Source organism: Macaca fascicularis, chromosome 6 (genome assembly GCF_037993035.2).
Source record: "Macaca fascicularis isolate 582-1 chromosome 6, T2T-MFA8v1.1".
NCBI lineage: Eukaryota > Metazoa > Chordata > Mammalia > Primates > Cercopithecidae > Macaca > Macaca fascicularis.
In genome coordinates, this window is record NC_088380.1 from 101,707,152 (window position 1) to 101,734,048 (window position 26,897).

The 26,897-nt window shown below is 45.1% G+C and overlaps 1 protein-coding gene across 6 annotated transcripts in view; it reads right to left on the reverse strand.

The window, feature by feature from the left end:
* Window positions 1-26,897, reverse strand: part of LOC135971343 (SH3 domain and tetratricopeptide repeat-containing protein 1-like) — a 52,231-nt gene that overhangs the window by 13,901 nt on the left and 11,433 nt on the right. For 2 of the 6 annotated variants that reach the window (XM_073993914.1, XM_073993913.1), the window contains exon 1: window positions 12,131-12,178. The exons of 3 other annotated variants lie outside the window; for them this stretch is intronic. In XM_073993914.1, the coding sequence (XP_073850015.1) occupies window positions 12,131-12,167 (37 nt within the window). In that variant the 5' untranslated portion in view covers window positions 12,168-12,178. Of the gene's footprint in view, window positions 1-1,988; window positions 11,995-12,130; window positions 12,179-26,897 lie in introns of those variants that run through there. One more of the 6 variants, XR_010587511.2, reaches the window with a different exon arrangement.

Below are 26,897 nucleotides of genomic sequence, written 5' to 3' on the forward strand. Positions count from 1 at the left end.
CTCACCCCCACTCATCCCCGCTCACTGACCATCACACCTCCGCTCACTCACCACCACTCACTCATCCCCGCTCACTCACCCCCACTCAATCACCCCCACTCACTCACTGCCCCTCACACCCCCTTCGTCCCCGCTCACTCACCCCCACTCGCTCACCCCTGCTCACACCCCACTCATCCCCGCTCACACTCCCACTCACCCCCATCACACCTCCACTCACTCACCCCCACTCACTCATCCCCGCTCACTCACCCCCACTCACTCACCACCACTCACCCCCACTAGCTTATCCCTGGTCCTTCACACAGGCTACACCACCAGCCCCTCCACCACCACCTATTACTTGATTAAATCCTCTCAACCCTCTGGTCCCAGACTAAGAGGCTTCCCTAACCCGGGGCCAAGTGCTGCCCCGCCATCACGCCACTCACCCTTTTGTGGCTTCTCTGGCCTAAAACTCACATTCCCATGCTCAGTCCCTGCCACCCGAGGACCCCACAAGCCCTATTTATGCGTGGGGCTGGCACACACTGCACAACGAGCTGCTTTTGCATGAACTGCTCTGCGGCTTCGGGCAATCACCCGCCCCGTGTCCTTTGTGAAGTGGGATGACAGGTGCGCAGCCTGCCAACACACCAAGCAGATAAGACGGGCACAAGAACCGGCGTTCAGGGCCTGGCTCATGGAGGGGCCCCAAGTCCCAGCTCAGCAGAGCCTGTCTTGATCCCAGGGTTATGGCTAGGGATTCCCAGCACGCAGGACTTTCCGTGCTCAAGGCAGCATGGTCCCTGGGCAAACTGGGAAGAGCTGGCTGCCCCAGTAGGGCAGAGGGCCTGGCCTTGCATGGGAACCGCCTGTCTCCAGGGCGCTTGCCAACATCTGCTGCTGGCCATGACTCAGCACTTTCGATGGTGGAAAAACCACCACTTGTTTCTGAATCACAAACCCCAGGTGTGCCCTGATGCGAGTGGCCCCGGAAGGTGAACAGGAGGAACCGGGGCACTCACTCTCCACATGGCCCATCTCCACAGCGACTGGAAGGGCCCACTCATAGTAGCCCTTGCCCTGCTGGGCCGGACCCTGGTGGGTGCAGAGGTGGCCCAGCTGCAGGAGCACGTGGGTGAAGTCCCGGCCACACTCCCTGCAGGGCAGCCTTGAGAACAGCCGCACGGCCTCCAGGAGGTGGTGCTGGGCCAGCCTGCTGGCACCCGCGTGCAGGCACAGGGTCCCGAAGTTGGCCAGCACCACTGCCTGGTTCCTCCGCTGGCCCAGGTCCTGAGCCGCCCGCAGGGTGCGGTAGTAGCCCTAGGCTGCCTGTCTCATCCGGCCCAGCAGGGCAAGGGCTACTATGCCTTCAGAGCCACGTCTCTCTCTTGTCATCTAACCCATTTAAACTCTCCTTTCAAACTATATGCCAGACCTAACCACTTCTCACCTTTCTCATCATTTCCAACCAGGTCCAGCCCTCATCACAGCGCTCTGGGTTACTGCAAAAGCCTCCCAATCGCCAGGCACAGTGGCTCATGCTTGTAATCCCAGTACTTTGGTAGGCCAAGGCAGGTGGATCATCAGAGGTCAGGAGTTCAAGACCAGCCTGGCCAACATGGTGAAACCCCTCTACTAAAAATACAAAAAATTAGCCAAGCATGGTGGTGGGTGCCTGTAATCCCAGCTATTCGGGAGGCTGAAGCAGGAGAATCACTTGAACACAGAAGGCAGAGGTTACAGTGAGCCGAGATCGTGCCATTGCACTCCAGCCTGGGTGACAAGAGCGAAACTCCATCTCAGAAGGTTTAAAAAAAAAAAAAAAAAGCCTCCCAACCTACCTCTCTCCTTCCACCTTTCACCCTACCCTGCATTCTACCTTCCACTCTCAAACATTTCAGAAAAAAAAAAAATTATATCCACAGAGAGAGAAAGAGAAAGTACAAATGGGGTGAAATGTTTGGGGAATCTGAGGGAAGAGTATATGGGAATTCTCTGTACTATTTTTGCAACTTTTCCATAAGTCTGGATTATTTTGAATTCAAGAGTTAAACAAAGAAAAAACAAAAACCAAAACAAAAACAAAACACTATCTCCATTTGTGAATCCATCCTGTCTTTCCCCTGGCAACTGAAGGATGCTCTCAACTAAGCACATCTATTTTTTCATGAACACTAAAAGAATCCTTGCCTAGTTTTGACTTTCTGTGCTTGGCAGTAGAATTTCATATATGTGTGTGTGTACATATATGTGTGTGGTGTGTGTGTGTATATACAGAAAGGGAGAAATATATATGTGTGTATATATATAAATATATTGTAAATTTATACTGGTAATGTGTATATATATAAATATATGTGTGTGTTTAGATATATATAATACATACCCCATAGGCTGTCCTTAACCAGTTCTAAACTTAGTCGGAAAAACACATACCTAAGCAGAGAATTTCAAAATAATAAGATGAATATTTTGATAGAGGGATGTGTTGCTATGGAACATGCTGCTAAGACACAAAACCTCCTAGATGGGGCAAAGAATGAACGAAGTTTTGCACCTATAGGCACCCCCTCTGATATCCCCTCAAACGTTTATATTTATATGCATTTGCTTCCCCCAGGACCCCCGTTTCATAAGGGTTAGTCCTAGAGCCTAGCAAGTTCCTACTACAGCTGGCACACATATGCCATTCAAGAAACAGTGGCTGAGTGAATGACGAGTTAAGAACCATTTGTCAGCCAGTGCTCAGTAATACAAAATGCACTGGTATGCAAACTATATTTTTGTTGAAAGCAAGGGCAGGATCACAAATTATCTTTCCAGAGAAAGCAAACCTCAAAAGCTTCTTTACCCTACTAAAGCACGTTATAAGACGCTCCCCTTATATAAAAGAAAACCTCCTCATTCGTTATCAATGGCATGGAAACCTAATAAGCCTTCACCTCTGATGACATCTCTTCCATCCCCAGGGCTAGAAGAAGGAGGTTCTGGAAACCCTGGTAGTTGTGAAGGTGGCTCCCAGCTCTGACAGTCTTGAACCCTGCGGGTGCGGAGGTCACACAGCAGAAGAACAACAGAGGGAAGCATCATCAGGCTTTGAATATGTTTGAACCAGAGATGGCAAATAGGCTGCAGCCAACTGAAAACACCAGAGATTCATGGTGGCCACCTGAGGGGTTGTGCTCTTAAAAAACAAAAATAAAAATTAAAAATTAAAAAATTAAAAAAGGAAGGGGTCAAGAATCCATCAGGTCTGACTGAGATGTGTATCAGTGACTAACACCTCATATGGCAAAAGTACTCCGGTGCGCTTTGGGTACTCACAGCTTCAGCAGTATTCAAAGGCGTGTGCTTCCCTAAGACTAAGCCACGGGAATACCCCCAGCAACAATGCCAGGAGAAACGTCTAACATGGATTTGGCTAGAAATACAGTTGTCTTTAACAAATTAACACTGAATAAATCCTGACTTACTAGAGCCTGCGAGAATGACATTCTCAATAACAGTTATCACTACAATCTCCAAACATCTGCAATCCTGCAAGGAGGAACTGTGACAGCGCAGGCCACGTGTCCAGACGGCTTGCCAGACTGCCTGTCACAGAATAAAAGAAATGAAACCCCCCCTAAGAATGTCTTCACTCACATTTAGCCAGTTGTTCCTTTGTGTGCATCTCTTTGCTAAAATGGCCATTCTTCCCCACAGCCTGAAGTCATACGCTAAAATAAATGAGACTCACATGAAGCCAGAAACGTGCAGATGCCAAGGAAACCAACACAAACGAAATGGGCTGGAGAGTGTGGCCAGGAGGATGGTACTTCCCAGGAAGCAATTACTTCATCTCTGCCCATGAAGCAGGCAGCTGTCACTGTCCCCCAGGCCCACGCCAGCCACTCGAAGTAGGTTCTAACCAAACTACCTCCAACAATCAACATAAATACACCACACAATTGGCTTCTGAAAGGACACCTTGCAACCAACAAGAAACTGCTAGCACAGCTTTGAAAAACTGTGCAACTAAAATCCTTGGAAAGGGATCAACACTGCCACATTTTGACTCAAATACTGTTTCGTGGTAGCACTGCAATAATTCACTGAAACAAAAGAATGAATGAGGAACATTATATAAATGAATATAAAAGAATGAATGAAGAATGAACATTATATAAATGAATGTTTATATAGGAATCAGAGGAAGCATGACTAATCATTTAAAGAAATAGGTCAAGAAACTGCTAGGTTCAGATGCTACCGTGAGACACTGTCAGGGCCTTAGGCAAATTCACTTCTCTTGGTCCTGTTTCTAGGTTCATCAAAAATCAGCTTCGGATTAGGGAATCTGTTGCTTTCCAATGCCTTCCTTCTGCGATTCCAGCCCAGATTTTAGGACTGCTCTCCCACTTGGTATATGAAAGCACTTTCTATGTACAATAGCAAGAGTACATTTCTGTGTTGAATGCGGTTTGGGACCTACTCTATGAGGCAGAATATCATCATGTAATTTTAAGCATGACAACAAGGCACACTCTAGATAAGGATAACACATAAGGCATGGCCATACACCTGTGTGTGCCTGGCAGGGAGACGGGGAAGTCTCATTTAATGAAGCCGGGGTGCCTGTTGCACCTTAACATCCTCAGTCCACATCAAGTTCACAACGTCCTTCTGACATCAAACCACAGGTATCACATACTTTTCCATACTTTCCACCCAAGATTAAAATATGCAGAGCACACCGTGATAAAGACGCCTCCATCCCCAGCATGTGGGCTCACATTCTGTAGAATTACATACTTTCAGGGCAAAATGGTGACCAGGTTGTAGTGGCAAGCAAGACTGGGCTCCGTGGGGACAGCAGGCCCTGCAGCAGCCACCACTCCAGTTGCCACAGTCTGATGCAGCTGCAGAGAAGCTGTGGCTGAGGCCATTCACTTTGTGAGAGAACCGCACAGGAGGGAAAAGGTAGGGAAGGTAGGGAAGAGGGCAATGTCAGGCTTCTGAGCCCAAGCCAAGCCATCGCATCCCCTGTGACTTGCACATATATGCCCAGATGGCCTGAAGTAACTGAAGAATCACAAAAGAAGTGCAAATGCCCTGTCCGGCCTTAACTGATGACATTCCACCACAAAAGAAGTGAAAATGGCCGGTTCTTGCCTTAAGTGATGATATTATCTTGTGAAATTCCTTTTCCTGGCTCATCCTGGCTCAAAAAGCTCCCACACTGAGCACCTTGTGACCCCCACTCCTGCCCACCAGAGAACAACCCCCCTTTGACTGTAATTTTCCTTTACCTACCCAAATCCTATAAAATGGCCCCACCCTTATCTCCCTCCACTGACTCTCTTTTAGGACTCAGCCCGCCTGCACCCAGGTGATTAAAAAGCTTTATTGCTCACACAAAGCCTGTTTGGTGGTCTCTTCACACGGACGTACATGACAGGCAGGTGCAGAGCCAGGGAAGGATCTGTGATGAGAACAGAAAGGAATGCGCCTCCCTGTACACACACTCGGAGTTTATGACAATGTGGGTAGGGGGCTGAACTGGATGCCTGAGAACATTCCTCCAAGTTCCTTTGCTGATTTTCTAAATATTGGTGTAAACTCTGAACTCAGAAAATTTTTTTAAATCACTTCAATCAACATCTTTGTCTGGTGCTCAGCATCATCATGTCTACATGATTATCTAGAAAACCAACTTCGGTTCTAAGGCTCACGTCCTCCTACAGTGTCCCAGGGATTTTACAAGGGAATGCACCTCTCATTCGCATCAAGAACACACACAACTACCATTAAATAAATGCTTAATTTGCTTACACAATTTTTTAAACACCCAGATTTGAAATACAATAGAGAAGACAACTTTTTGATAGCTCTGCTTGCCAACTGGAGAAAATAACCTGCCATGATTTCTAACCAGTCAACCACCTGTCTTCCCTGGCTGCAGTAGGAGCAATCTTTCTGAGCTCAGGATTAAAAAGAACCTAGCTGGTTAAGGGACAGATAATCATCAGTTCTCAGCAGGCCTCCTGGGTCCCAAATCCCCATGTGATACGTGGAAGTAAAAAGCTATCAATGACCAAGCATCTGGACGCTTATCCCACCTTGCCATCTGCTTCTCCTGCCATGCAAATATAAAATTAATAAGCCTGCTATTAGAGAACAGAGTTGGTGCTGCATCTGTCTTCCTAAAATTACGGATAATTACCAGCCCACAATGGCTTCTAATCAGATTTGAGTGGTCCCTTAGACAGGAAGCTAAAGTGCCTCAGCCCTAAACTGAGAAGAAAACAGAAACTGGAATGTTCTAGGTTTGATTTTTTTCCCCCTTGTTCTAAAGTTGCTGTCCCCAAATCTCCTTCTACTGTCTTGTTTATAAAATGTATGAGAAACAGGGAAATTTAAAGACACTATAGAAATGGCCACTTTTTCTAGGTACAAACTTCGTCAACATGATTTTCAGCTGCTGGGCTTTTTCTCCACAAACTGTGAGCCTGGAGTACATTTTTCTCCCTCGTGGTTACACATTCAGAGTCAGGGAAAGTGGCTTTAGCAGTAAAGAGGGGAGTGCAGTGAGAAGTGACCGGGCACTGAGAAGGGCAGACAGGGACTCTACCTCGGTGGCCTGCAGCATTCCTGGGCCTCGGCCTTTACTTTTCTATCTGTACAAGGGATCTAAAGGCCCGTGATTCTAGGCCACGACAGCTCTTCATACACACATACGCAAATATCACACGCCTATGTGAAAAGCTGTGACACTTGGCTGATTTCCTGAAGAAGTTATCTTGTATCATTTCTACTCAAGTACTCCACCTCCTTCCAGACAAGTATCTGAGGATGATGGGCGATCCCCCAGCAATGTGTGTAACCTCTCCTGCTTATGATCCCTGTTCACATAGCATTTTCCAAAAGCATTTGGTGTGAAGTGCCAGAAGAAAGAAGAAGAAGGTTCTTTTAGCCCATTCATTCATTCATTCATTCATTCAACAAATATTGACTGACTAACTACGTGCCAGGCACTGGTGATATAACAAGGAACATACATATTTTTGTAGGTAGAGACAGACAACCAAAAAGTATGTTAAAGAGTGATCAATGCTGTAGAGGAAAATACACCAGGAAACAGGAAAGAAGAATACCCCTAGCCACCCTACACTGGGGTGATGCTAGCGTTACAAAATGGAAACAGCGGCCGGGCACGGTGGCTCACACCTGTAATCTCAGCTCTTTGGGAGACTGAGGCAGGCAGATCATCTGAGTTCAGGAGTTCAAGATCAGCCTGACCAATACGGCGAAACTCTGTCTCTACTAAAAACATAAAAATTAGCTGGACGTGGTGGCACACACCTGTAATCCCAGTTACTCAGGAAGATGAGGCACAAGAATCACTTGAACCTGGGAGGCAGAGGTTGGAGTGAGCCGAGGTCGTGCCACTGCACTCCAGCCTGGGTGACAGAGCAAGACTCTGTCTCAAAAAAAGTAAAAATAAAAATAAAATGTAAACAGAGAATAAGATACCAAAAGAAAGAACGTGAACGATTAATTGTAACAAAAGCCTTTGTAAGCTGATACTTTCCTTCCTGGATCCTTTTACCTTACAAATGGAAAAAAACGGTGGGTAGGGGTAGCATCAAAATTATGGTGATGTTTTAAGATGGCTTTGGGTTTCAGATATCTGACAGCCATACTCATGTACTTCAAGGAGAAAGCTCTAGCTCTGTAAGCCATCTGGGCAATGGTTTAATGTCTTTTTTTTTTTTTTTTCCCCAGAGGATTTTTAAAGTACAGGAAAACGTGTGTGTTTATTTGGCTGCTCTGTGCCCGCACACGTGCAAACTGTGCTAACAGGTTTTTCCATGTTTTGCTGAATTTGCCAGCTTGCCATAAACAGGCTTCCATGTCTTAATTGTCTATAAATAGCACGAACACACAAAAATGCAAATCAAGACAAGCTGTCCCTTCAACTGCTGCTGCCATGATGACAGCGAGCGACAATTGGCCAAATCAATACATGGAGACTGAAGCTGTCCGGCAGAGAGCACAGGGCCGACTGCTTTTCCCATAGCATTTAAAGAAACAAGCGGAAACAGCTCTCCACACAGGACAGACACGTCCTTTGTTCTTTGAATAAATGCTGCCAATGCCCAAAATACTTTCTCCATCACACTATCTATATGGAATTCAAGTTCCTTCCAATACCATGAGTAACACCAGTGATAGACTATGTTTAGCCATAATGACCCATTAGCATTCTTTTTCCTCTAAAATGTTGAAATAATAACATTGAGTGTGCACTCACGAGGTGCCAGGCTCTGAGTTTGATCTCGTTTAGTTCTCATTGAAATCCGGTAAGATCAGTACCATATTCTCTCATTTTTCATAGATGAGGAAACTGAGTCATAGAAAGGCTAAGTAAGTTGTCCATGGTCACAGGTTATTTAGGAACTTTTCTCCAAACTTTCAAAAGTTAACTACTGCCACTATTACTAATGGGTTTCTGTTTGTTTGTTTTTCTTTTTTTTTTTTTTGAGACAGGGTCTTGCTCTGACCAGACTGGAGTGCAGTGGCGTAATGATGTTTCACTGCAGCCTCGACTTCCCGGGCTCAAGTGATTCTCGCACCTCAGCCTCTCCAGTAGCTGGGATTACAGGCATGAGCCACCACACCTGGCTAATTTTTTAATTTTTATTTTTTGTAGGGATGGGGTTTCACCATGTTGCCCAGACTGGTTCCGAACTCTGGGCTCAAGAGATCCTCCCAGGTCGGCCTCCCAAAGTGCTGGGATTACAGGTGTAAACCACTGTGCACAGCCCTACAAATGCGACTTGTACAAAGTCAGAGCAGTGAGCAGGAAGAGAACAGAGACTTCAGTGAGTCTCCTGGCTGTTGCAACACCATATCCCTCCTCCATACCGTAATGTGTCTACACCCACCAAGCTCCTAGATGTTGAAGGCAGGCCAGCTCAGAGCCGAAACAGCAGTAAAGAAAGAGAAGATGCAGACATGCGTCTTGATTTCAGTTCGAGCGTGCGTCTCTCCCCTGCAGCTGCACAGGCAGAAACCAGGGGCCTGAGTCTGAGGCAGTGTGTTTGGTTCCTGGCAGGTAATCTTTTGGGAGACCATCCCATACAATTAGTGTTACACTTCTCAAAAAGGAAGTGAGACTTTTATAGAAAAATCGATTCCATTTGGGAGAAAGGTCTAATAAAACTACAAAAGGATAATTCAACAACAAATTAAATTCATCTGTCCAAACTGAAATCCCAAAGCCCTCTGGGCACACAGCTGCTTTTCTGAGCTGAAATTCAGCTCCAGCTAAGAAACAGGTCAACTTTTCTAAAAAGATTCTTTTTCACAAGCCTTCAATAAAAATTCCTTTCCCTCACTTGTCATTTTCCAGATTTAATGGCTCCGTTGGCCTTCCTCTTATTTAGGCCATGAGCACTGACTGCATGTCTGCTACGGCTGGGACTCCAAGGGAGGCACCCTAGGGAACACAGATGACGGCAGCACAGCGACACCCTCAAGGAGCACACACGGGGAAGGCAAGATGATACCATGGCAGCCTTCAAACAGAAAAGAACTTGGCCTCCATACCCCGTCTCATTTCTAGAAAACAACGATGCTGAGTCAGTAACATTTACCGAACAGCCTGCAGTGTGAAGGCAGGCACGAGGGGGCTCCATGCGGGGAAGAGCACCTTCAGAAGGGGGCATGCAAGCAACGTGCAGGCAGGAGACACTCCCACTCACAAGGGCCAGCCTGGGGGCCTGCAGAAATGCCCATGCATCTGGGAGGAGGGAGAGAGGACAAGATACTTAAATGCTCCAAAATGAATAGAAGCATCCCAAGAACCTCCCCCAAAATGGGGCAGGGATTTACGAAAGACCAAACCGAGCATGCGCAGTTACCTGAGCATAGCGCCACCAGAGCGAGCTATCAAGGAAGAAACAGGGTCACTAGAAGCCTGAGCCTCTACTCCCAGCTCTGCAACTCATTCACCCTATGACCTTGGTGAAGGCTCTTAGCTTCTGTGAGCCACAAGAGAATCACGGGAAAACAGAAGATATGAAAACTGCTCTGCCTTTTTCACAGAACTGCTGAGGGAATAAAATCAGATAATGGATTTTTAAATTCTCTGTGAATTACGAAGCAAAATACAAACGTATGAAATCATTCTTACCATTAATAACAGCACTGTAAAATTAAGAGCAGAGTTAAGACAACAGCATTTTCCACCCCCCGACTCCCGAGAGAAATAGTGAGTCCAGCTGATGTATTTGGGCAACCCCAGTATCTAGGCTTTGAGAGCCTCAAACAGCTCAGGAACTCTGACAGTATCACTCCAGCCCAGTGCTCATTAAGTTCTCCAAGACAGCCACTGACATAAAATACTACAGCTTTTTCAGCTGGGCTTGAAGCCCTCCTCCAAGCTCACAGCACAGCTAAACAATGAAGAAGAGGTTTTCTGCTACTAGGCTCAAAAGCTGGCTTTTGTAGATTCCCATAGAAAGAACATTCAAGGCCAGGCGTGGTGGCTCATGCCTGTAATCCCAGCAATTTGGGAAGCCGAGGCAAGAGGATCACCTGAGGTCAGAAGATCAAGAACAGCCTGGCCAATATGGCGAAGCCCCGTCTGTACTAAAAATACAAAAATTAGCCGGGCATGCTGGCGGGCACCTGTAATCCCAGCTACTCGGGAGGCTGAGGCAGGAAAATCGCTTGAACTCAGGAGGCCGAGGTTGCAGTGAGCTGAGATCACGCCACTGCACTCCAGCCTGAGGGACAAGAGCGAAACTCCATCTCTAAGAAAAAAAAAATAAAGAAAGAGCATTCTTTTTTGCTGATGTTTAATTTCCTGTGCTTAATACAGAGAAATCATACAACACTGAAATCCTGAAAAACATATCATAAAAAGCATTTAGTGACTGAAAAGACATTCAATATAACCTGTAACAGTGAGTTCCCCTCCTCTTTCCAGCGAGCTCCACTAATGCTGTGACCCTTAACAATGCTTTCACTAACACAGAGAAAATTTAATAGGACCGCTTACCCCTCTCAGCTGACAGCTAAACCAGTGCTTCTCCCTGGGCTCACTAAAGATTGCCTTTACCTAAAACCAGGCTGCAATGACCCTGTAGATGTTGACTAACAATTTCAAAATTCCCATATTCTTTGTCCACTCCTAAGGAAGGTGAACTGAAGCCAGGTGTCTCCAAGTCAGAACTAACAGAGGCCGTAAACATCAATGGCCCATCCCCTTCTTTGACAACCAGGGGATCTAAAGCTGAGATTATGGAAGAAAACAGCCTGCTTAGGAACAAAGCGGAAACCAAAGCCTAGTCACTTAACCTCTGGTCCAGAAATCCTGTGACAATCCAGCACCCATATAGGATGAGTCTCCCTAACCAGAAACTCCGAAATCCACAACTTTTTGAGTGCCGACGTGACGCTCAAAGAAATGTTGATTGGAGCAGCTCAGATTCTGGATTTTTGAATTCAGGATGCTCAACCAGCAAGTGCAATACAAATATTCAAAAATCCAAAAATGCAAAAAAATCTGAGACACTTCTGATTCCAAGCAGTTTGGATGAGGGATATTCAACCTGCATTTTTTTTTTTCCTCTAATGAAGGAAATTAAAAATGAGGACCGAGCAAAGTCATTCAATCCATACTAAAGTCATTCAATAGTTTAATTAGTACCCATTTAAAGTTAAGTGCTACCCGCAGATATTTAAAAGGATGAACACATACATGCCTATAATCCCAGAACTTTGGAAGGCCGAGATGGGAGGATCACCTGATGTCAGGAGTTCAAGACCAGCACGGCTAGCATGGTGAAACTCCATCTCTACTAAAAATGCAAAAATTAACCAGGCATGGTGGTGCACACCTGTTATCCCAGCTACTCGGGGGGCTGAAGCACGAGAATCGCTTGAACCTGGGGGGAGCACGTTGCAGTGAGCCAAGATCACACCACTGTACTCCAGCCTGGATGACAAAGCAAGACTCTGTCTCAAAAAAAAAAAAAAAGAAAAAAGAAAATTAATTTAAATTGTGTTTTCACATGCAGCCCATGTTCCCATAACACAAGCCCTGCTCTGTGCTCCAAGGGCACACAGGGTGCCCCTTTATCTTAATACTCACCATATTCCATGGCAGCCATTGGCACATGTCTGTCCATCACACTAGACTTCCTGTGCATGAGGCAGGGATCATATATTATTACCTTTCTGTCCCCAATGTCTGGCCTAGAAGACACTCAGTAAATGATTACTGAACTAAGTCAGTTACTAAGACATGTTAAACTTGTATTAACAAAAATGTCTGGCCTAGAAGACACTCAGTAAATGATTACTGAACTGAGTCAGTTACTGAGACATGTTAAACTTGTATTAACAAAAATGTCTGGCCTAGAAGACACTCAGTAAATGATTACTGAACTAAGTCAGTTACTAAGACATGTTAAACTTGTATTAACAAAATTAATTCAATAAGTTTGCCAATGCAGCGTTCATACCACACAGCTTAAATCTCAACCTGCGGATTTATCTTGTGTTCTGCTAGATTATCACCTATTAACATTCAGGAGGCACCTAGTATGTGCTAGGCATTACTAATTGCTGGGGACCTAGCAGTGACAAAACAACATTCCTTGTTCGAAGAGGAGTTCTAATAGAAAGAGGAATAGAAGGAACAGGCTAGATTGATGAGAGAGCTAAGAAAAGGACAGGCTGCCATGGGAAGCACCTGGTCTTGTCTGGATGGTACATAGTTAACGAAGTCTGAGTGCTTCATATGGCATAAGATCATCTCCTCCAAAGAAGCGAATGAAGCTTTGATTCCCCAGTACCGGAAGTCACCATAAAGATGCACACAGCCACATGCTTAGTGTAGGAAGTGAAACCAACCAACCAAACAAAGCTCCAACTTCCAGAGGCAACAGTCCAATTATGAAATCCTCTGGCTACGTTCAATTGAAATTCAAGGTATTCAAGAGGCTAATATTTAAGTGATAAATTAACCCAACCACTTAAAACTAAACTAGTCTTTGGTTCAAGGCGTAAGGGTATATACTACCTTTACAAATTTATTAGCTCTTAATATTTACATTTAAATATGATGATGATGGTGTAATAATAACTTTACTGAGTAGTTACTATGTGTTAGGCACCAAACTAAGCACTTTACACACACATTTGCACAATCCTGTGAGATGATAATGACTCCTTGTCATCCCATTTCATAGCTGAAAGTCAGGTTTATATAAGCTTAAAAACTTGCCCCAGATGACACAGCTAGTTAGCAAGACGCAGGCAGCCTGACTCCATAGGCCTTGTTTAAAGAAGGAATATTTATAAACTGTCCAGCACAGCAGTGGTACAAACAAGAGTTCAATAAATGCCTAAAGAGTACTTCATACCCAAAATTGTTTCCCGCCAATCAAACTACACTTACTCTGGTTCTGCATAACCAACTGTCAAATCATTGTTCCATGAAGAAAAGGTGGAACGGGTAGAGATCAGAATAGAGTGAATAACTGGTAAATATACTTCATGGCAGGTAGTAACAGGAGGTGGCATTTAGGCTATTTCCACATTTGTTTGCATAACACTTTTTTTCACAGTTCTAAAGCACAAGAACCATTCTAAGCTGGTGAAAGCATAAGGCATGTCTATGATCCAGGACTCCAATTCACTGTGGATCAGTGGATCTCAACCTTTATGGTATATCGGTTTTTAACAGCACTATAGCTGCCCAGGCTCCATTCCTGCAGATTCTATTTCAACTGGTCTGGAGTAAGCACGCATGCTTTTTTCACAGCCCCCCAGATGCAGCTAGGTTTGCAAACCACTATCCAAGATGTTCTCACACTTCCGCTCAGTTCAACACACACTCACTGAGATTCTAAGCACTACGAATCGGGCTAAGTTAACAAGTCAGGCTCGACTCCCTAATAATATTGGCAAAGAAACCAATATCAGAGATTTATTCCAGTCCAAACCAAATAAATTGCCGGGTGAAAAAAATGCCCAGGCAAAGTTTGCCACACAAAACAACTTCCTGTATCTTCCCGGTCCGTAGCCTAGAGACTGACTCTGAGCCATGAGAATTCAGAATCAGGGGGAAATGCCAGTCTGAGGCATCTGCCACACTCCTAACACACCCCCAAAAGCGCCCAGCTACATTTCACATCCACTGTCCTAACAGGGGTCGAAATAGGGAAGAGCAGTGCAATACAGAAAACAGAGCCTGCTGGGTGCCAAAAGGCTGGGGAATTCCAGTCCTAGCCCTGCTACCAATCGGTCTGGTCACTTCTCTCTGGTCCTGGTGTGGCCAACAGTTACGCGAGAGGGTGAGGCATAAAACCACAGATGTCAGGCAAGCTCCAGAATCCAAAATACATAGAAATTAAAAAGCATTAAGGTGATATCAAGGAATATATGCCATCAACCAGAAAAGTAACTGAAGTATTCCTTTTCCCATTCATAAGAAATCAAATGTGGAAGCAGAAAACTGAGCAATCAGCCTACCAAGTTGACTGGGGCAACAGAATACACTCAGGGATTCTGTTCAAAACAGCGGGGGTGACAGGCCAAAAGGAGAATGGCAGAGCGTCCCTCTCTCCTCTGTCCACCCATGCCACCAGCACGTGAGTGCGTCCACACGCAGCGCCCAGTCTCCTGTTCCACTGACGCCAGCGTCCACTCATCGCAAGCCTACTAAGTGCCACATCTGCTATGATGCTCCCTCATCTCATCACCATAGACATCCCTGCTGGAGGTGAGTATGTGACAGACGAAAATCACGGAGGCCTAGGGAGGTTGAGACCTGCATTCCCACTGCGGTGAGGGCGTGCTTGAGAGGGACCCCACGGCTGGGCTCTCCATGCTGCTCTCCTCAGTAACCACTCCCAGAGCAGAGCAGCGAGGGGGAATTTTCTTCCTCTCACTATTTTCAGCCCCTTGGCTGACCCAGCATTCCCCAGAAAGCTATCGAGTCCTGACAGCTCTGAGGCCACAAAGCCATAAACGCAGGGGACACACAGCCCATCTGTCTCTAACGGGTCTTTTACTTGTCATGCTGGTCATTTCTAAGAGCAGATGGGTTAAGAAAGACGTGGCAGGTTACCACGAAATGACCCCTCCACTCCTCCGTGGGGGAAGGCTGACTAGCGAGCAGTCAGGCCGGCTTTCTCCCCCCCCACTCCCTGCATTCCTGTCCCTAAGGAACCACAGACAATTCCACCAAATATAGGCAGGAGACAGCCACCTCCTTCCTACAGCTGGAGGGGGGAAGGGTCCTCTCGGGCCTTTCTAACTGCATGAAAACCAAACTGTGAGCCGTACTGACCCGGGCCTCACTCATGTTGCAGGCATGTACAACACAGGTGCCCAGTGGTATCATCAGGCAGAAATATGAATGTGCTTTCCATCGTTTTCATACAGTGATTCCAGAACCGCTATTCACACAGCTCCACTTCTCACACATATAACGGGCTTCATGGATTACACAGCATTTTCACCAAGCCCCTCATCCGCTCCTCCCAGCAGCCTTGTGTGATCCCTTCAGTAAGCTTCCTCATCTCCATTTCTTAAGAAATGGAGTTTCTGAGGTTATGAAACCAAAACTTTCCCAAGAACATCCAGCTGGTGTTAGAACCAGGATATGAGGGCTTCTGATTCTACAACCAGTATTTGTGCCAATATTCCACATGGGCCCCTCCAGGGATTTCTGCCTGATCTTAAAATGCAGACAGCAAATCCGTCTCTCTAGAGTTCTGGGGTTCCCTATAGACAAGAAGTAAAACTTCTAACAGAAAGCTTATACTTATTTGGAAGGCTACGTGGGATATTCCTTTAAGTTAGTTTGTTCATGTTTTGGAAAGATTGTTCCAATGACAATGCGGGGCATCAAGTGTAGAAAGGATTCCATGATGAGGCAGAGAAACAATTCAGTGGCTCTTACAATAGTTCAAATGAGGCATGAGGCGCAACCAGAAAGGACAGAGGGAAAATGCATTGGAAAGAAATGCAAAATGAAGTCCACTCAGACCCAGGATGGAAAAAAGGGGATTAAGCATGATAGTGGTTTCTAGTTTGAAAGACTGATGAACAACGATGTCATTAACTACTGCAGAGTGGTATCTGGGGCCTGGGTGCACCAGTTTGTTTAACCATTCACCTGCTGAGCAGTTTCCAGGCTGTTTCCAGTTTCTAGCCTTTATAAATAATGCTGCTATGAACAGATACATAAAGGCTTTTGTGTGAACATAAGTCTTCATTTCTCTGGGATAACTGCCCATGAATGTGACTGCTGCATCCTATGGCAATTGCACATTTAGTTTTTTCAGAAACTGTCAGCTGTTTTCCAGAATGGCTGTACCATCTTCCATTCCCACCAGCCAAGTGTGAGTGATCCCATTTCCTTGCATCCTCACCAGCATTGGTCTTGTTACTACCTTTTATTTTAGGCATTCTGATAGGTGTATAGTGATGTGGCTTTAGTGTGCATTTTTCTGATGGCTCATGATGTTGAACATCTTTTCCTGTGCTTATATGTTATCTGAAATGCCTCTTCAGGTCTTTTATTCATTTTCAAAGTAGATGATTTGGTTTCACTGCTGAATTTTGATAGTTCTTTATATATTATAGATATGAGTCCTTTATCAGACATCTGGTTTGCAAATAGTTTCTCCCAGTCTCTAGCTCCTCTTTTCATCTTTATTTTGCACTGTACATTTTAGTCCATGATCCATTTTGAGTTAATTTTTGTACGAGGTATAAGGTTTAGATCAGAGTTCAGGTTTTTTTCCTATGAATAATCAGGTAGCCATTAACTTTTTTTAAGAGACAAGGTCTCACTCTGTCACCCAGGCTGGAATGCAATGACAAGAACAGAGCTCACTGCAGCTTTGACTCCTGGGCTCAAGTTATCCTCCTGCCTCAGCCTCCTGGAGTAGCTGGGACCACAGGCAGGTACCACCACGACCAGTTAATTTTTTTAGTTCTTGTAGAGACAGGGTCTTGAGCCATGTTCCCAGGCTGGTGTGGAACTCCTAGGCTAAAGTCATCATCCCACTTATATGCGGCCAGGCAGTGGCACATGACTGTAATCACAACACTTTGGGAGAATGAAGCAGGAGAATCACTTGAACCCAGGAATTCCAGACCAGCCTGAGCAACAGAGGGAGGCCCTGTCTCTGCAAAAAATTTTAAACATTAGCTGGGCATGGTGTTGTACACCTGTGGTCCCAGCTACTTGAGAGGCTGAGGTGGGAGGATCTCTCGAGCCTATGAGGCTGAGGCTGTAGTGAGCCATGATTGCACCACTACATTCCAGTCTGGGAGAAAGTGAGACACTGTCTCCAAAAAAAAAAAAAAACAAAACAAAACAAAAGAAAAGAAAGAAACAAACAAACAAAACATGCTAGAGCATCACCCATATGAGACAGGTATTGTCTTTCTGAAAATTTAATTACAGTTATATAATAGACATGTAAAATGTCCACTTTGAAAGCTTGAAAAATATATAACTCTAAGTATTCTTACCTTAAAATTCTGATTCCTACCTAAGATATCACATACTGTTTACATAAGTATCACAATGCCTGGACAACAACTAAAAATGTGTACGAGGGAGAAAAATGAGCATGTATGCCTATTAATTAAGGTATATTTCCCCCTCATTACACAAAAAGTCATCACGGCAAACCCCTGTGACTGTATCTAAAGCAAGCCTACAGTTTTACTTCTCTGTATAATAAAATGCAAGGCTAAAATTCAAATACTAAACATTTCCTGAAGCCAAGGGTAGTTTACTTAAAATAAATGCCCCGGGTCTATATCAAAAATATGAAAAAGCTAACTACTTAGCCATTGCAATCTAAGTTCAGCTTTTTCTTTTTAAATTGACACATAATTGTGCACTCTACATATGTATGGAGTACACATAGTGATGTTATATTACATGTAATTTATGTGATCAGCGTAATTAGCATATCCACCATCTCAAACATTTATCATTTCTTTGTGTTGGTAACGTTCAATACCCTTCCTCCAATTATCTGGAACTATATATTCTTTTTTTTTTTTTTTTTTTTTTTGTGAGACAAAGTCTTGCTCTGTTGCCCAGGCTGGAGTGCAGTGGTGTGATCTCAGCTTACTGCAACATCTGCTTCCCAGGTTCAAGCTATTCTCCTGCCTCGGCCTCCCTGGTAGCTGGGGTTACAGGCACCCACCACTATGCCCGGCTAATTTTTGTATTTTTAGTAGAGATGGGGTTTCACCACATTGGCCAGGCTGCTCTCAAACTCCTGACTTCAGGTGATCCACCCATCTCAGCCTCCCAAAGTGCTAGGATTACATACATGAGCCATGGTGCCCAGCCTGAAACTATATATTCTTGTTAACTATAGTCGTCCTATGTTATAAAACACTAGAACTTACTCCTATCCAGCTCTAATTTTGCATCCTTTAACAAATTTCTCCCTATCTCCCTCTTCCCCCACCCTTCCAACGCTCTAGGATCCTCTGTCTACTTTCAACTTCCATGAGATCCACTCCTTTTGCCTTCCACATAAGAGAATATATGCTGTGTAACTTTCTGTCCCTGGCTTATTTCACATAATATCTTCCAGTTCCATCCACATTGTTGAGAATAACAGGACTTCATCCTGTGTTATGGCTGACTAGTACTCCACTGTGTATAAAGACCACATTTTCTCTATCCATCATCTGCTGTTGGACACCGAGGCTGATTCCATACCTTGGCTATGGTGAACAGTGCTGCAGGAAACACAGAGGTGTGGATGCCCCTCCAACACTGATTTCCTTTTCTTTGGGTATCTACACTGTAGTGGGACTGCTGGATCACACTGTAATTTCATTTGCAGTTTTCTGAGGGACTTCCATACTGTTTGCCATAGTGGGTGCCCTAGCTTACTCTTACTCTTTTTCATTTTTCTCTTTGAGACAGAGTCTCACTGTTGCCCAAGCTGGAGTATAGTGGTGCAATCTCGGCTCGCTCACTGTAGCATCCGCCTCCCGGGTTCCAGTGGTTCTCATGCCTCGGCCTCCTGAGTAGCGGGGATTACAGGCGCCTGCCACTGCACCTGGCAAATTTTTGTATTTTTTAGTAGAGATGCGGTTTCACCACGTTGGCCAGGCTGGTCTTGAACTCCTGGCCTCAAGTGATCCGCCCACCTCAGTCGCCCAACAGTGCTGGGATTACAGGTGTGATCCACCATGCCCAGATAATTTTTGTGTTTTTAGTAGAGACGGGGTTTCACCATGTTGGCCAAGCTGGTTTCAAACTCCTGACATCAGGTGATCTGCCCATCTCGGCCTCCCAAAGTGCTGGGATGTCCGCGTGCACCCCGCGCCCAGCCAGCTGCTCTAGTTTACACCCCCCTACACCCTGTAAGAGCTCCCTTGTCTCCATATCCTTGCCAGCACTTGTTATTTTTTGTCTTTTTGATAATACCCATCCTAATCGGTGAGATGATACCTCACTGCGGTTTTGATTTGCATTTCTCTGATTGTAAGTGATACTGAACATTTTTTTCACATATTTTTTGGCCATTTGTATGTCTTCTTTCAAGAAATGTCTGTTCGGTTGGGTGTGGTGACACAAACCTGTAAGCCCAGCACTCAGAACGCTAAGGCAGGAGGACAGCTTGAGCCTAGACCAGCCTAGGCAGCAGAGCAAAACCCTAGCTCAAAAAGAAAAAAAAAAAAAAAAAAAAAAAGAAATATCTGTGTCTGTTCAGCTTTTTGACCTCCAAAAATTAAGAGCCCATTTTGGAATCGGACGACCTGCCTGATTCAGAGACAATCTGTGTTTGGTTCTACTCTGCTACTTCCTATGTGACTTTGGGAAGTTCCCTTAGCCACTTTGAGCTCAACTTCCTCAACATTAACCAGGAATAAGTACCACCTGCCTCTGCTGGTTAACGCTGAGGACTGAAAGGAGAACCTCAACGCCACTTGACGATGCTGCCTGGCGGAAGCCCCTCAATGCGGGACTGGTAGGATCATCTGAAGCTAAGTACAACTTTCCTTTCCACTGTCCTAGGCTCACTCTGCATGCGATTAGAAAGGAATAGCGAATAAAGGAAACCAAAATAATTGCTTAATTTTTAATAAGAAATTTTTAAAAAGTGGGGGTGGTGGCAAAATAGGAGGGAGAGGAGGGGAAGGAAAAAGCAGCCAGTCCCAAATTCTAGTCCAGGGCTCATCCCCGGCCTCCTCACTCAGGCAATCACCAGTCCCCACCTCCTGGGGAGGGGTACTTTCTCCGCTGGATTCACCTACAGGGAAGGCACTGCCACAGGTGTTCAGAAACCAGGAGCACCTTGAAATGGGCAATGTGCTTTGGGTAGGAGACCTACAATTTACCCAAAGAAACCACGGCACAAAAGTGACCCACATAGGAGGGACCAATGGCTGTAAATACTTGGTGGCAAAAACTGATGTCATACCGTCTGTAAAGGAGACACACACCCAAATAAAATTTGCCAAAATAGCATGAAAAAAATTCAGCAGACATCCAGTGCCATTCTGTTACTGAAATATGTATATCCCAAAGCCAGGGACCTCTCTGGAACACTGTCTTTATTTCCACGTTTCATGGAAGATGTTTGAGTGCACTCACGTGTGTCTCAACAAACCTCCAGTCCCTGCTCTAAACCCTGTGACTCCTCAGCAAAACCCAAAAACAAGTATCAGTTTTCCTTCCAAATGGGAAATTTCCTGACCTAGCGAAACCAGCATCAAATCCACTTATTATGAGATAGCTGATTACAGGCAAAGCCCTCTAGTCCAGGATGACTCCCCTCCTGCAGGAGCGGGAAGGATGGGCATAGCACTGGCCTTCCAGACCACATCTCCAGGCAGTTTGAAACCATGGCTGCTCAGGTGAGCCATGATAAAAATCAAAACCAAGTATCTCTGAAAAGTGTGCATGTCAAGACCCAGACCTCGGACCAGACTCAGCAGAAATGGATGTTGCAAGGTTTGTTCAGAGACCTCCTCTCCATACCCCCTCTCCCCGGGACCTCCCTCCTTGCACTAGCGGTCCAGGGCCAATGGACCGCTCCCTTACCTCTAGCCCAGTGCATTTTCAGGACCAGCTCCCAGACTGTACCAGACCCTGAAATGTATTCGCTGAATGCACTATTTCTTGAAATGATCATAAATCACCTGATTATAGCAACAATTGTTTTAAAAGTGTTCTCTCTCTCTCAGGAATCATGCCATGAGTTTGAGCAAGCAGCTTTGCTTCTCTCTACTGCAATTCTATCATTTGCAAAATGTTAACAATTACTGTGTTCACCCATAGCATTGTTGTAAAAAGCCTTAAGACCCACTTCATGTAGCCTGCCCGGAGCACAGACCCTGTCACATGGTAAATGCCCACTGAAGGTGAGTTATCTGTAGCTATTATTACCTGCCCCTCCAGCGAACAAAAGGAGTCGATCAGGTCTCATCGTATCACCATGAAAGGATGTCCATGTAGACTGTGCAGTGGGAGTAGGGGAACTCAATGTTTATCAGGTACTATTTTGTTTTTTACAAAGTGTACATATGTATTTGTAGGTACACTGGAAAAGATCTGGAAGGAAATACACCCAGTGTTAATAGTGACTACCCCAAAGACACATTCATCCAAACACACAACAGAAAAACACTCACTATCTTTCTGTCTTCCATATCATTTGAACTATTTTCAATAAGCATCTATGGCTTTTGTAAAGTTTTTGAAAGCAATTTATTGCATTTTTTTCTGGAGAAACAAGCAGGAGCACGAAAAAGGTGGAAACAGAAGGTAAAATGGAATGGGACTCAATGGAATTGAGTCCCAGCCAGGCTCAGCAGGCACACGAACCACACACCTCTCACTACAACTCAACACCAGCTCTCTCTTCTCTTGGTCCAATGGCCCAAGACTTAGAGATAAAATGTTTATTGTGATCACATCAATCACACCAAGGAACTTGGAACCACCCTTTCAAACTCCTCTCGTTGTGTGTACCTGCCCAGGGCTGTTAGCTTTCCTCCTGTGTCTTTGGCTGGCCTGTAATCCCCTAGCAGTGGAAATGCATCCTGACACTTAGCCATCATCCCCACAACACTCAGCACCGCATAGAGACCAGGGCAGTGATGCCCACTCGGACTGCGATTCACTTATAAAGCAAAGGACCAGGGGCCAGATGCGACTTGTCTTTGGTAACTCACCAGCTGTTGCTTGAACCAGAACAAAGCCAGGTCTCCTGATGCCCAGAAAAGAGCTAGTGCCTGTACCGCTAGAAAAGTGGTGAAAATGTTTTGCTTGCTGTGAAAAGACGCACTACTGGAGAAGATGGGTGCAACTTCTCATGGAGCCACTCAGCCCAGATCACCAGGAAACAGGGCTGCCGGATGACACACTAAGCCCAGATCACCAGGAAACAGGACTGCCATATGAGACACTAAGCCCATCCACTGGAAAGGAAATCTGGCTGGGCAGTAGAAGGAAATTCACACAGGTTACCCCAGCCCAACGGCAGGAACAACATGAAGAAAACAAAAAATAACTGACTGGAAAGCCATAGCCTGGCTAGCAAATTCAAAACAGAGCCACAATCCTAGCAGCACATATCACTGCAACACAGAGCTTCAGTCAGTGTGCTCACACTTTAAGTAGAAAGGTAAAATGTCCATGTTTTTGGAACAAAGGGCTATTTTTATGTGTGTGTGTGATGTCAGAACAAACTGTTGGCAAGGAAATAGAAATAGGCGCCCTTACACATTGACAGTGAGATAACAGTATGGCCCTAACAGAAGGGAATCGAGCAACACCCATCAACATTTAAAATGTGCAGAACCCTGAATCCCACAATTCCATTTCTAGCAATGCATCCTATGAACATATTGATGCAAATATGGAAGAATTACGTACAACTCAGCATTGATTAATCCAAACGGTTGGGAATAACCTAAATATTTACCAGTGGGGAACTGATGGAGAACACTGTTTATCTTATGCCAACATCTGTGTTTTAAAAAGAAGATACATAGGCTGGGTGCAGTCGCTCACACATGTAATCCCAGCACCTTGAGAGGCTGAGGCAGGTGGATCAAGAAGCCAAGATATCCAGACCATCCTGGCCAACACGGTGAAACCCCGTCTCTACTAAAAATACAAAAATAATCTGGGCATAGTGGCGCGCGCCTGTAGTCCCAGCCACTCAGGAGGTTGAGGCAGGAGAATCGCTTGAACCCAGGAGATGGAGGTTGCAGTGAGCTGAGATCACGCCAGCCTGGTGACAGAGCAAGACTCCATCTTGGAAAAACAAACAAGCAAACAAACAAACAAAACTGGCAACAGTGGTCACAGAGCAGTGATGGGAGTAGGACTGCCTTTCACTCTCCAGGACCTTTTGAATGTCGCTCATATTACATACTCAAAATATATGACTACAGTAAATATTTTCAGAGTAACTATGAAAAACTGGGGAAATAATAATATCTAACACACAGGACTGCTGCATAATTAAAGGATGAAAAACATTAATCACTATCAGAGTTCAAAGGAAGAAAGATTAATTCTAGCTTGGATGTCAGAGCGGGGATCATGTAAAGGAAGTGAGTATTTCAAGTCTTGAAGGATGGAGAAGATTTAAAGAGGCAGAAGTGTGGAGATGATGTCCCAGATGGAGATAAGAACATAGGCGAAGACGATGTCCCAGACGGAAATAAGAACACAGGTGAAGACGATGTCCCAGATGGAGATAAGTACATAGGCAAAGACGATGTCCCAGACGGAAATAAGAACACAGGTGAAGACGATGTCCCAGATGGAGATAAGTACATAGGCAAAGACGATGTCCCAGACGGAAATAAGAACACAGGTGAAGACGATGTCCCAGATGGAGATAAGAACATAGGCAAAGAAGATGAAGAGATGAGAAGGTATAAATTCTAAATGCAGCTCTCAGGCTGGGCTTCAGAACAGCGCTTAGGCAACAAGTTGGAATGCAAGGCTGATGGCGGGAATGGAAACACTGCAACCCAACTTGCATATCACGCCCAGATCATGAGCCTTGAATGCCAAGCCAGGGAACCCGTCCTTGATCTTAACAACAAAAAATCACTGGGCTGGGCGTGTGGCTCACGCCTGTAATCCAGTGCTTTGAGAGGCTGAGGTGAGAGGACTGCTTGAGGCCAGGAGTTTGAAACCACTCTGGACAACACAGCAAGACTCTGACCTTACAAAAAATTTAAAAATTAGCTAGGCAGTGCTGGGATTACAGGTGTGAGCCACCACACCCGGCCTGGTTTCTCTACTTCTAAGGGCACTAATCCTGTCAGACCAGGGCCCACGCTCATGACCTCATCTAACCCTAATCACCTCTCAAAGGTCCTATCCCCTAATACCATCACACTGGCAGTTAGGGTTCCAGTACAAGAATCTGGAGGGGACATTAACATTCAGTTTATAACAATGTCTTTTCAATCCTGTTGAAAAAAACAACCAAATGAGTAGGCAAAGAAGTACCTTATATGTAAACAAGTCAGAACTTTTCATATTTCTGCGAACACATTAAGGTCAATTTAAAATGTCTGATAACAAGAGTCAGAAGCAGAGATAAATGAAAGTTAGTTACTCTGCATTTTAGGCCCACCTTGAGTTGTCTTCCAATGACATTGTGGCACAAAGAACACTGCTTTCTATTCCTGGTTTTGCCACCAAAGAAGCTGGAACATTTCCCTGTATTTCTGTTTATCTTGAAAATCACTGGGCTGACCTAGCAGACCTCCAAGGTCCCTTCCATTCACAAATTCCACAAATAACTTCCTACCAACAGAGGCTACACAAATAAACTACACTGACGAAGGGGAAAGCTAACACTAGCAAACAATGAGATGCACACAAGACAAGACGTATAGAGAAGTGGATCAACCACAAACTGGTGGACGATGAGCCGGCGGGGGATAAAAACACATTCCCTAACGATGGACAGACAGGAAATGGCGCTGAGGTAGTATTGTTGAAGATTTCCTATTTTACAACTTCAAGATAAATGGCCCAATTGTTTATATTCATTCTGATTAAATGTGAACGTGAAAACTTCCTCCAGGGGACACAGACATCTAAAAAGTTCCCAATGTATCCAATTTGTCATTTGATATTTTTACTGACAAGAAAAATGAGGGACTGAATATACAAACAGAACATGCCTGATCATATGTATAAAGACAGAACTCAGACCACAACCTGTAGCTGCCCACCCAGGAAACCAATCCCCTATCTACAGTAAACAGCTAGGAGGCCAGCCAGGCTAGCACATGAGACAGGAAGCCAGACTGCTCTCTCTCCACAACCCAGAAACTAAACCACGATTCTGTCCGTGGCCAGGACTTGACTCAAAACTGACAGCCACCCTAATTTTGGCCCCTATTTCCATTTAGGATAATTCAAAGAAAGCCAAATACACCCCTAACGAATCACATAGGACACCCCACTTCTGCACAGCCGCCTCCAGCCCCCACAACAGCCTCCACTGAGAGCCATTCTTTTCCATCCTGAAGCTTCCCCACTCCTCATCTGCCACTCACTTGCATGTCAGTCTCTGCCACACGCAAGTGATGGTGCCGACTCCCTTGCCACAGCAGCTCTGAGAAAGTCATCTCTGCCTGTCTCATGTGGGCGGCCTTCCTTTATTTCCCCCAAAGAATAAGTCTTAAATGAGGGGCTTCTCTCTCTATGGCCCAGCTACACAATTCAGAAGCCCAGCATGGCAATTCCAAGCCTGGAAAGACCATACACCCCTCAGGTCTTCTTTCCACAAAACACAACTTCCTTGAGTTCTTCAGTCACTCCCCACTAACCGGGGAAGGAACCATGTGTTATGGAAAGATCAAGGGCTTTGAAGTCAAACTTCTGAGTTCATCAAGTACTTCATCTTTCCACTTAAATTACATGGCCCTGCCCAGGCGTGGTGGCTCACACCTGTAATCCCAGCACTTTGGGAGGCCGAGTTGGGCGGATCACCCAAGGTTGGGAGTTCAAGACCAGCCTAACCAACATGGAAAAACCCCGTCCCTACTAAAAATATGAAATCAGCCTGGTGTGGTGGCTCATGCCTGTCATCCCAGCTACTCGGGAGGCTGAGGCAGGAGAATCACTTGAACTTGGGAAGCAGAGGTTGTGGTGAGCCAAGATCACGCCATTGCACTCCAGCCTAGACAAGAAGAGCAAAACTCTGTCTCAAAAAAAAAAAAAAAAAAAAAAAAAACAAATGACGTGACCTTGAACAATTTTCTTAACTTCTCTAAGCTTCTATCTTCATCTTCAATAAAATAATTTTACCTCTAAGATTGCATTAAATGGAATCCCACATGTAAAACAGCTGACAAATATTAGGGACCCAACAGCTGTGTGCTCCTACTGCTGCCCCACTTTACCCCAAGGGAGAAGTGCAAGATGTCCAGAAAAAGCCTGTTGATCCCTACACCTCAGCATCCTGTGTTCACACAAGGCGCAGTGGCATCCAGACTTACCTGGGTCACCCAAAGACAAGCCATGTTTTGATTTGTCAACTTAGGTACACATGGCTTCTAATGTTCACCATATATGATCCATAATTTAGAAGAGATTTTCCTACACTACCCCGCGGTTCTATTTTAGCAGACTTAGATGTGCCATAATAGCTCACTCTCTTAAGCCCTCTTCAGTATCAAAAACAAAACTTTAATCTGTAACACAGTTATCAGCCGTGAAAGTGGAAAAGGTACCTATGAGTCAAAATGACCCTCTGCCCCGCTCCACCCCACCCTACAAAAAGCTGTTCAGGAGTATTTGGGCTGCTTATGAGAATGCTGTCTGTATTCCCAGGAACAGACAAACGCCTACCCTGGTTAGAAGCTGC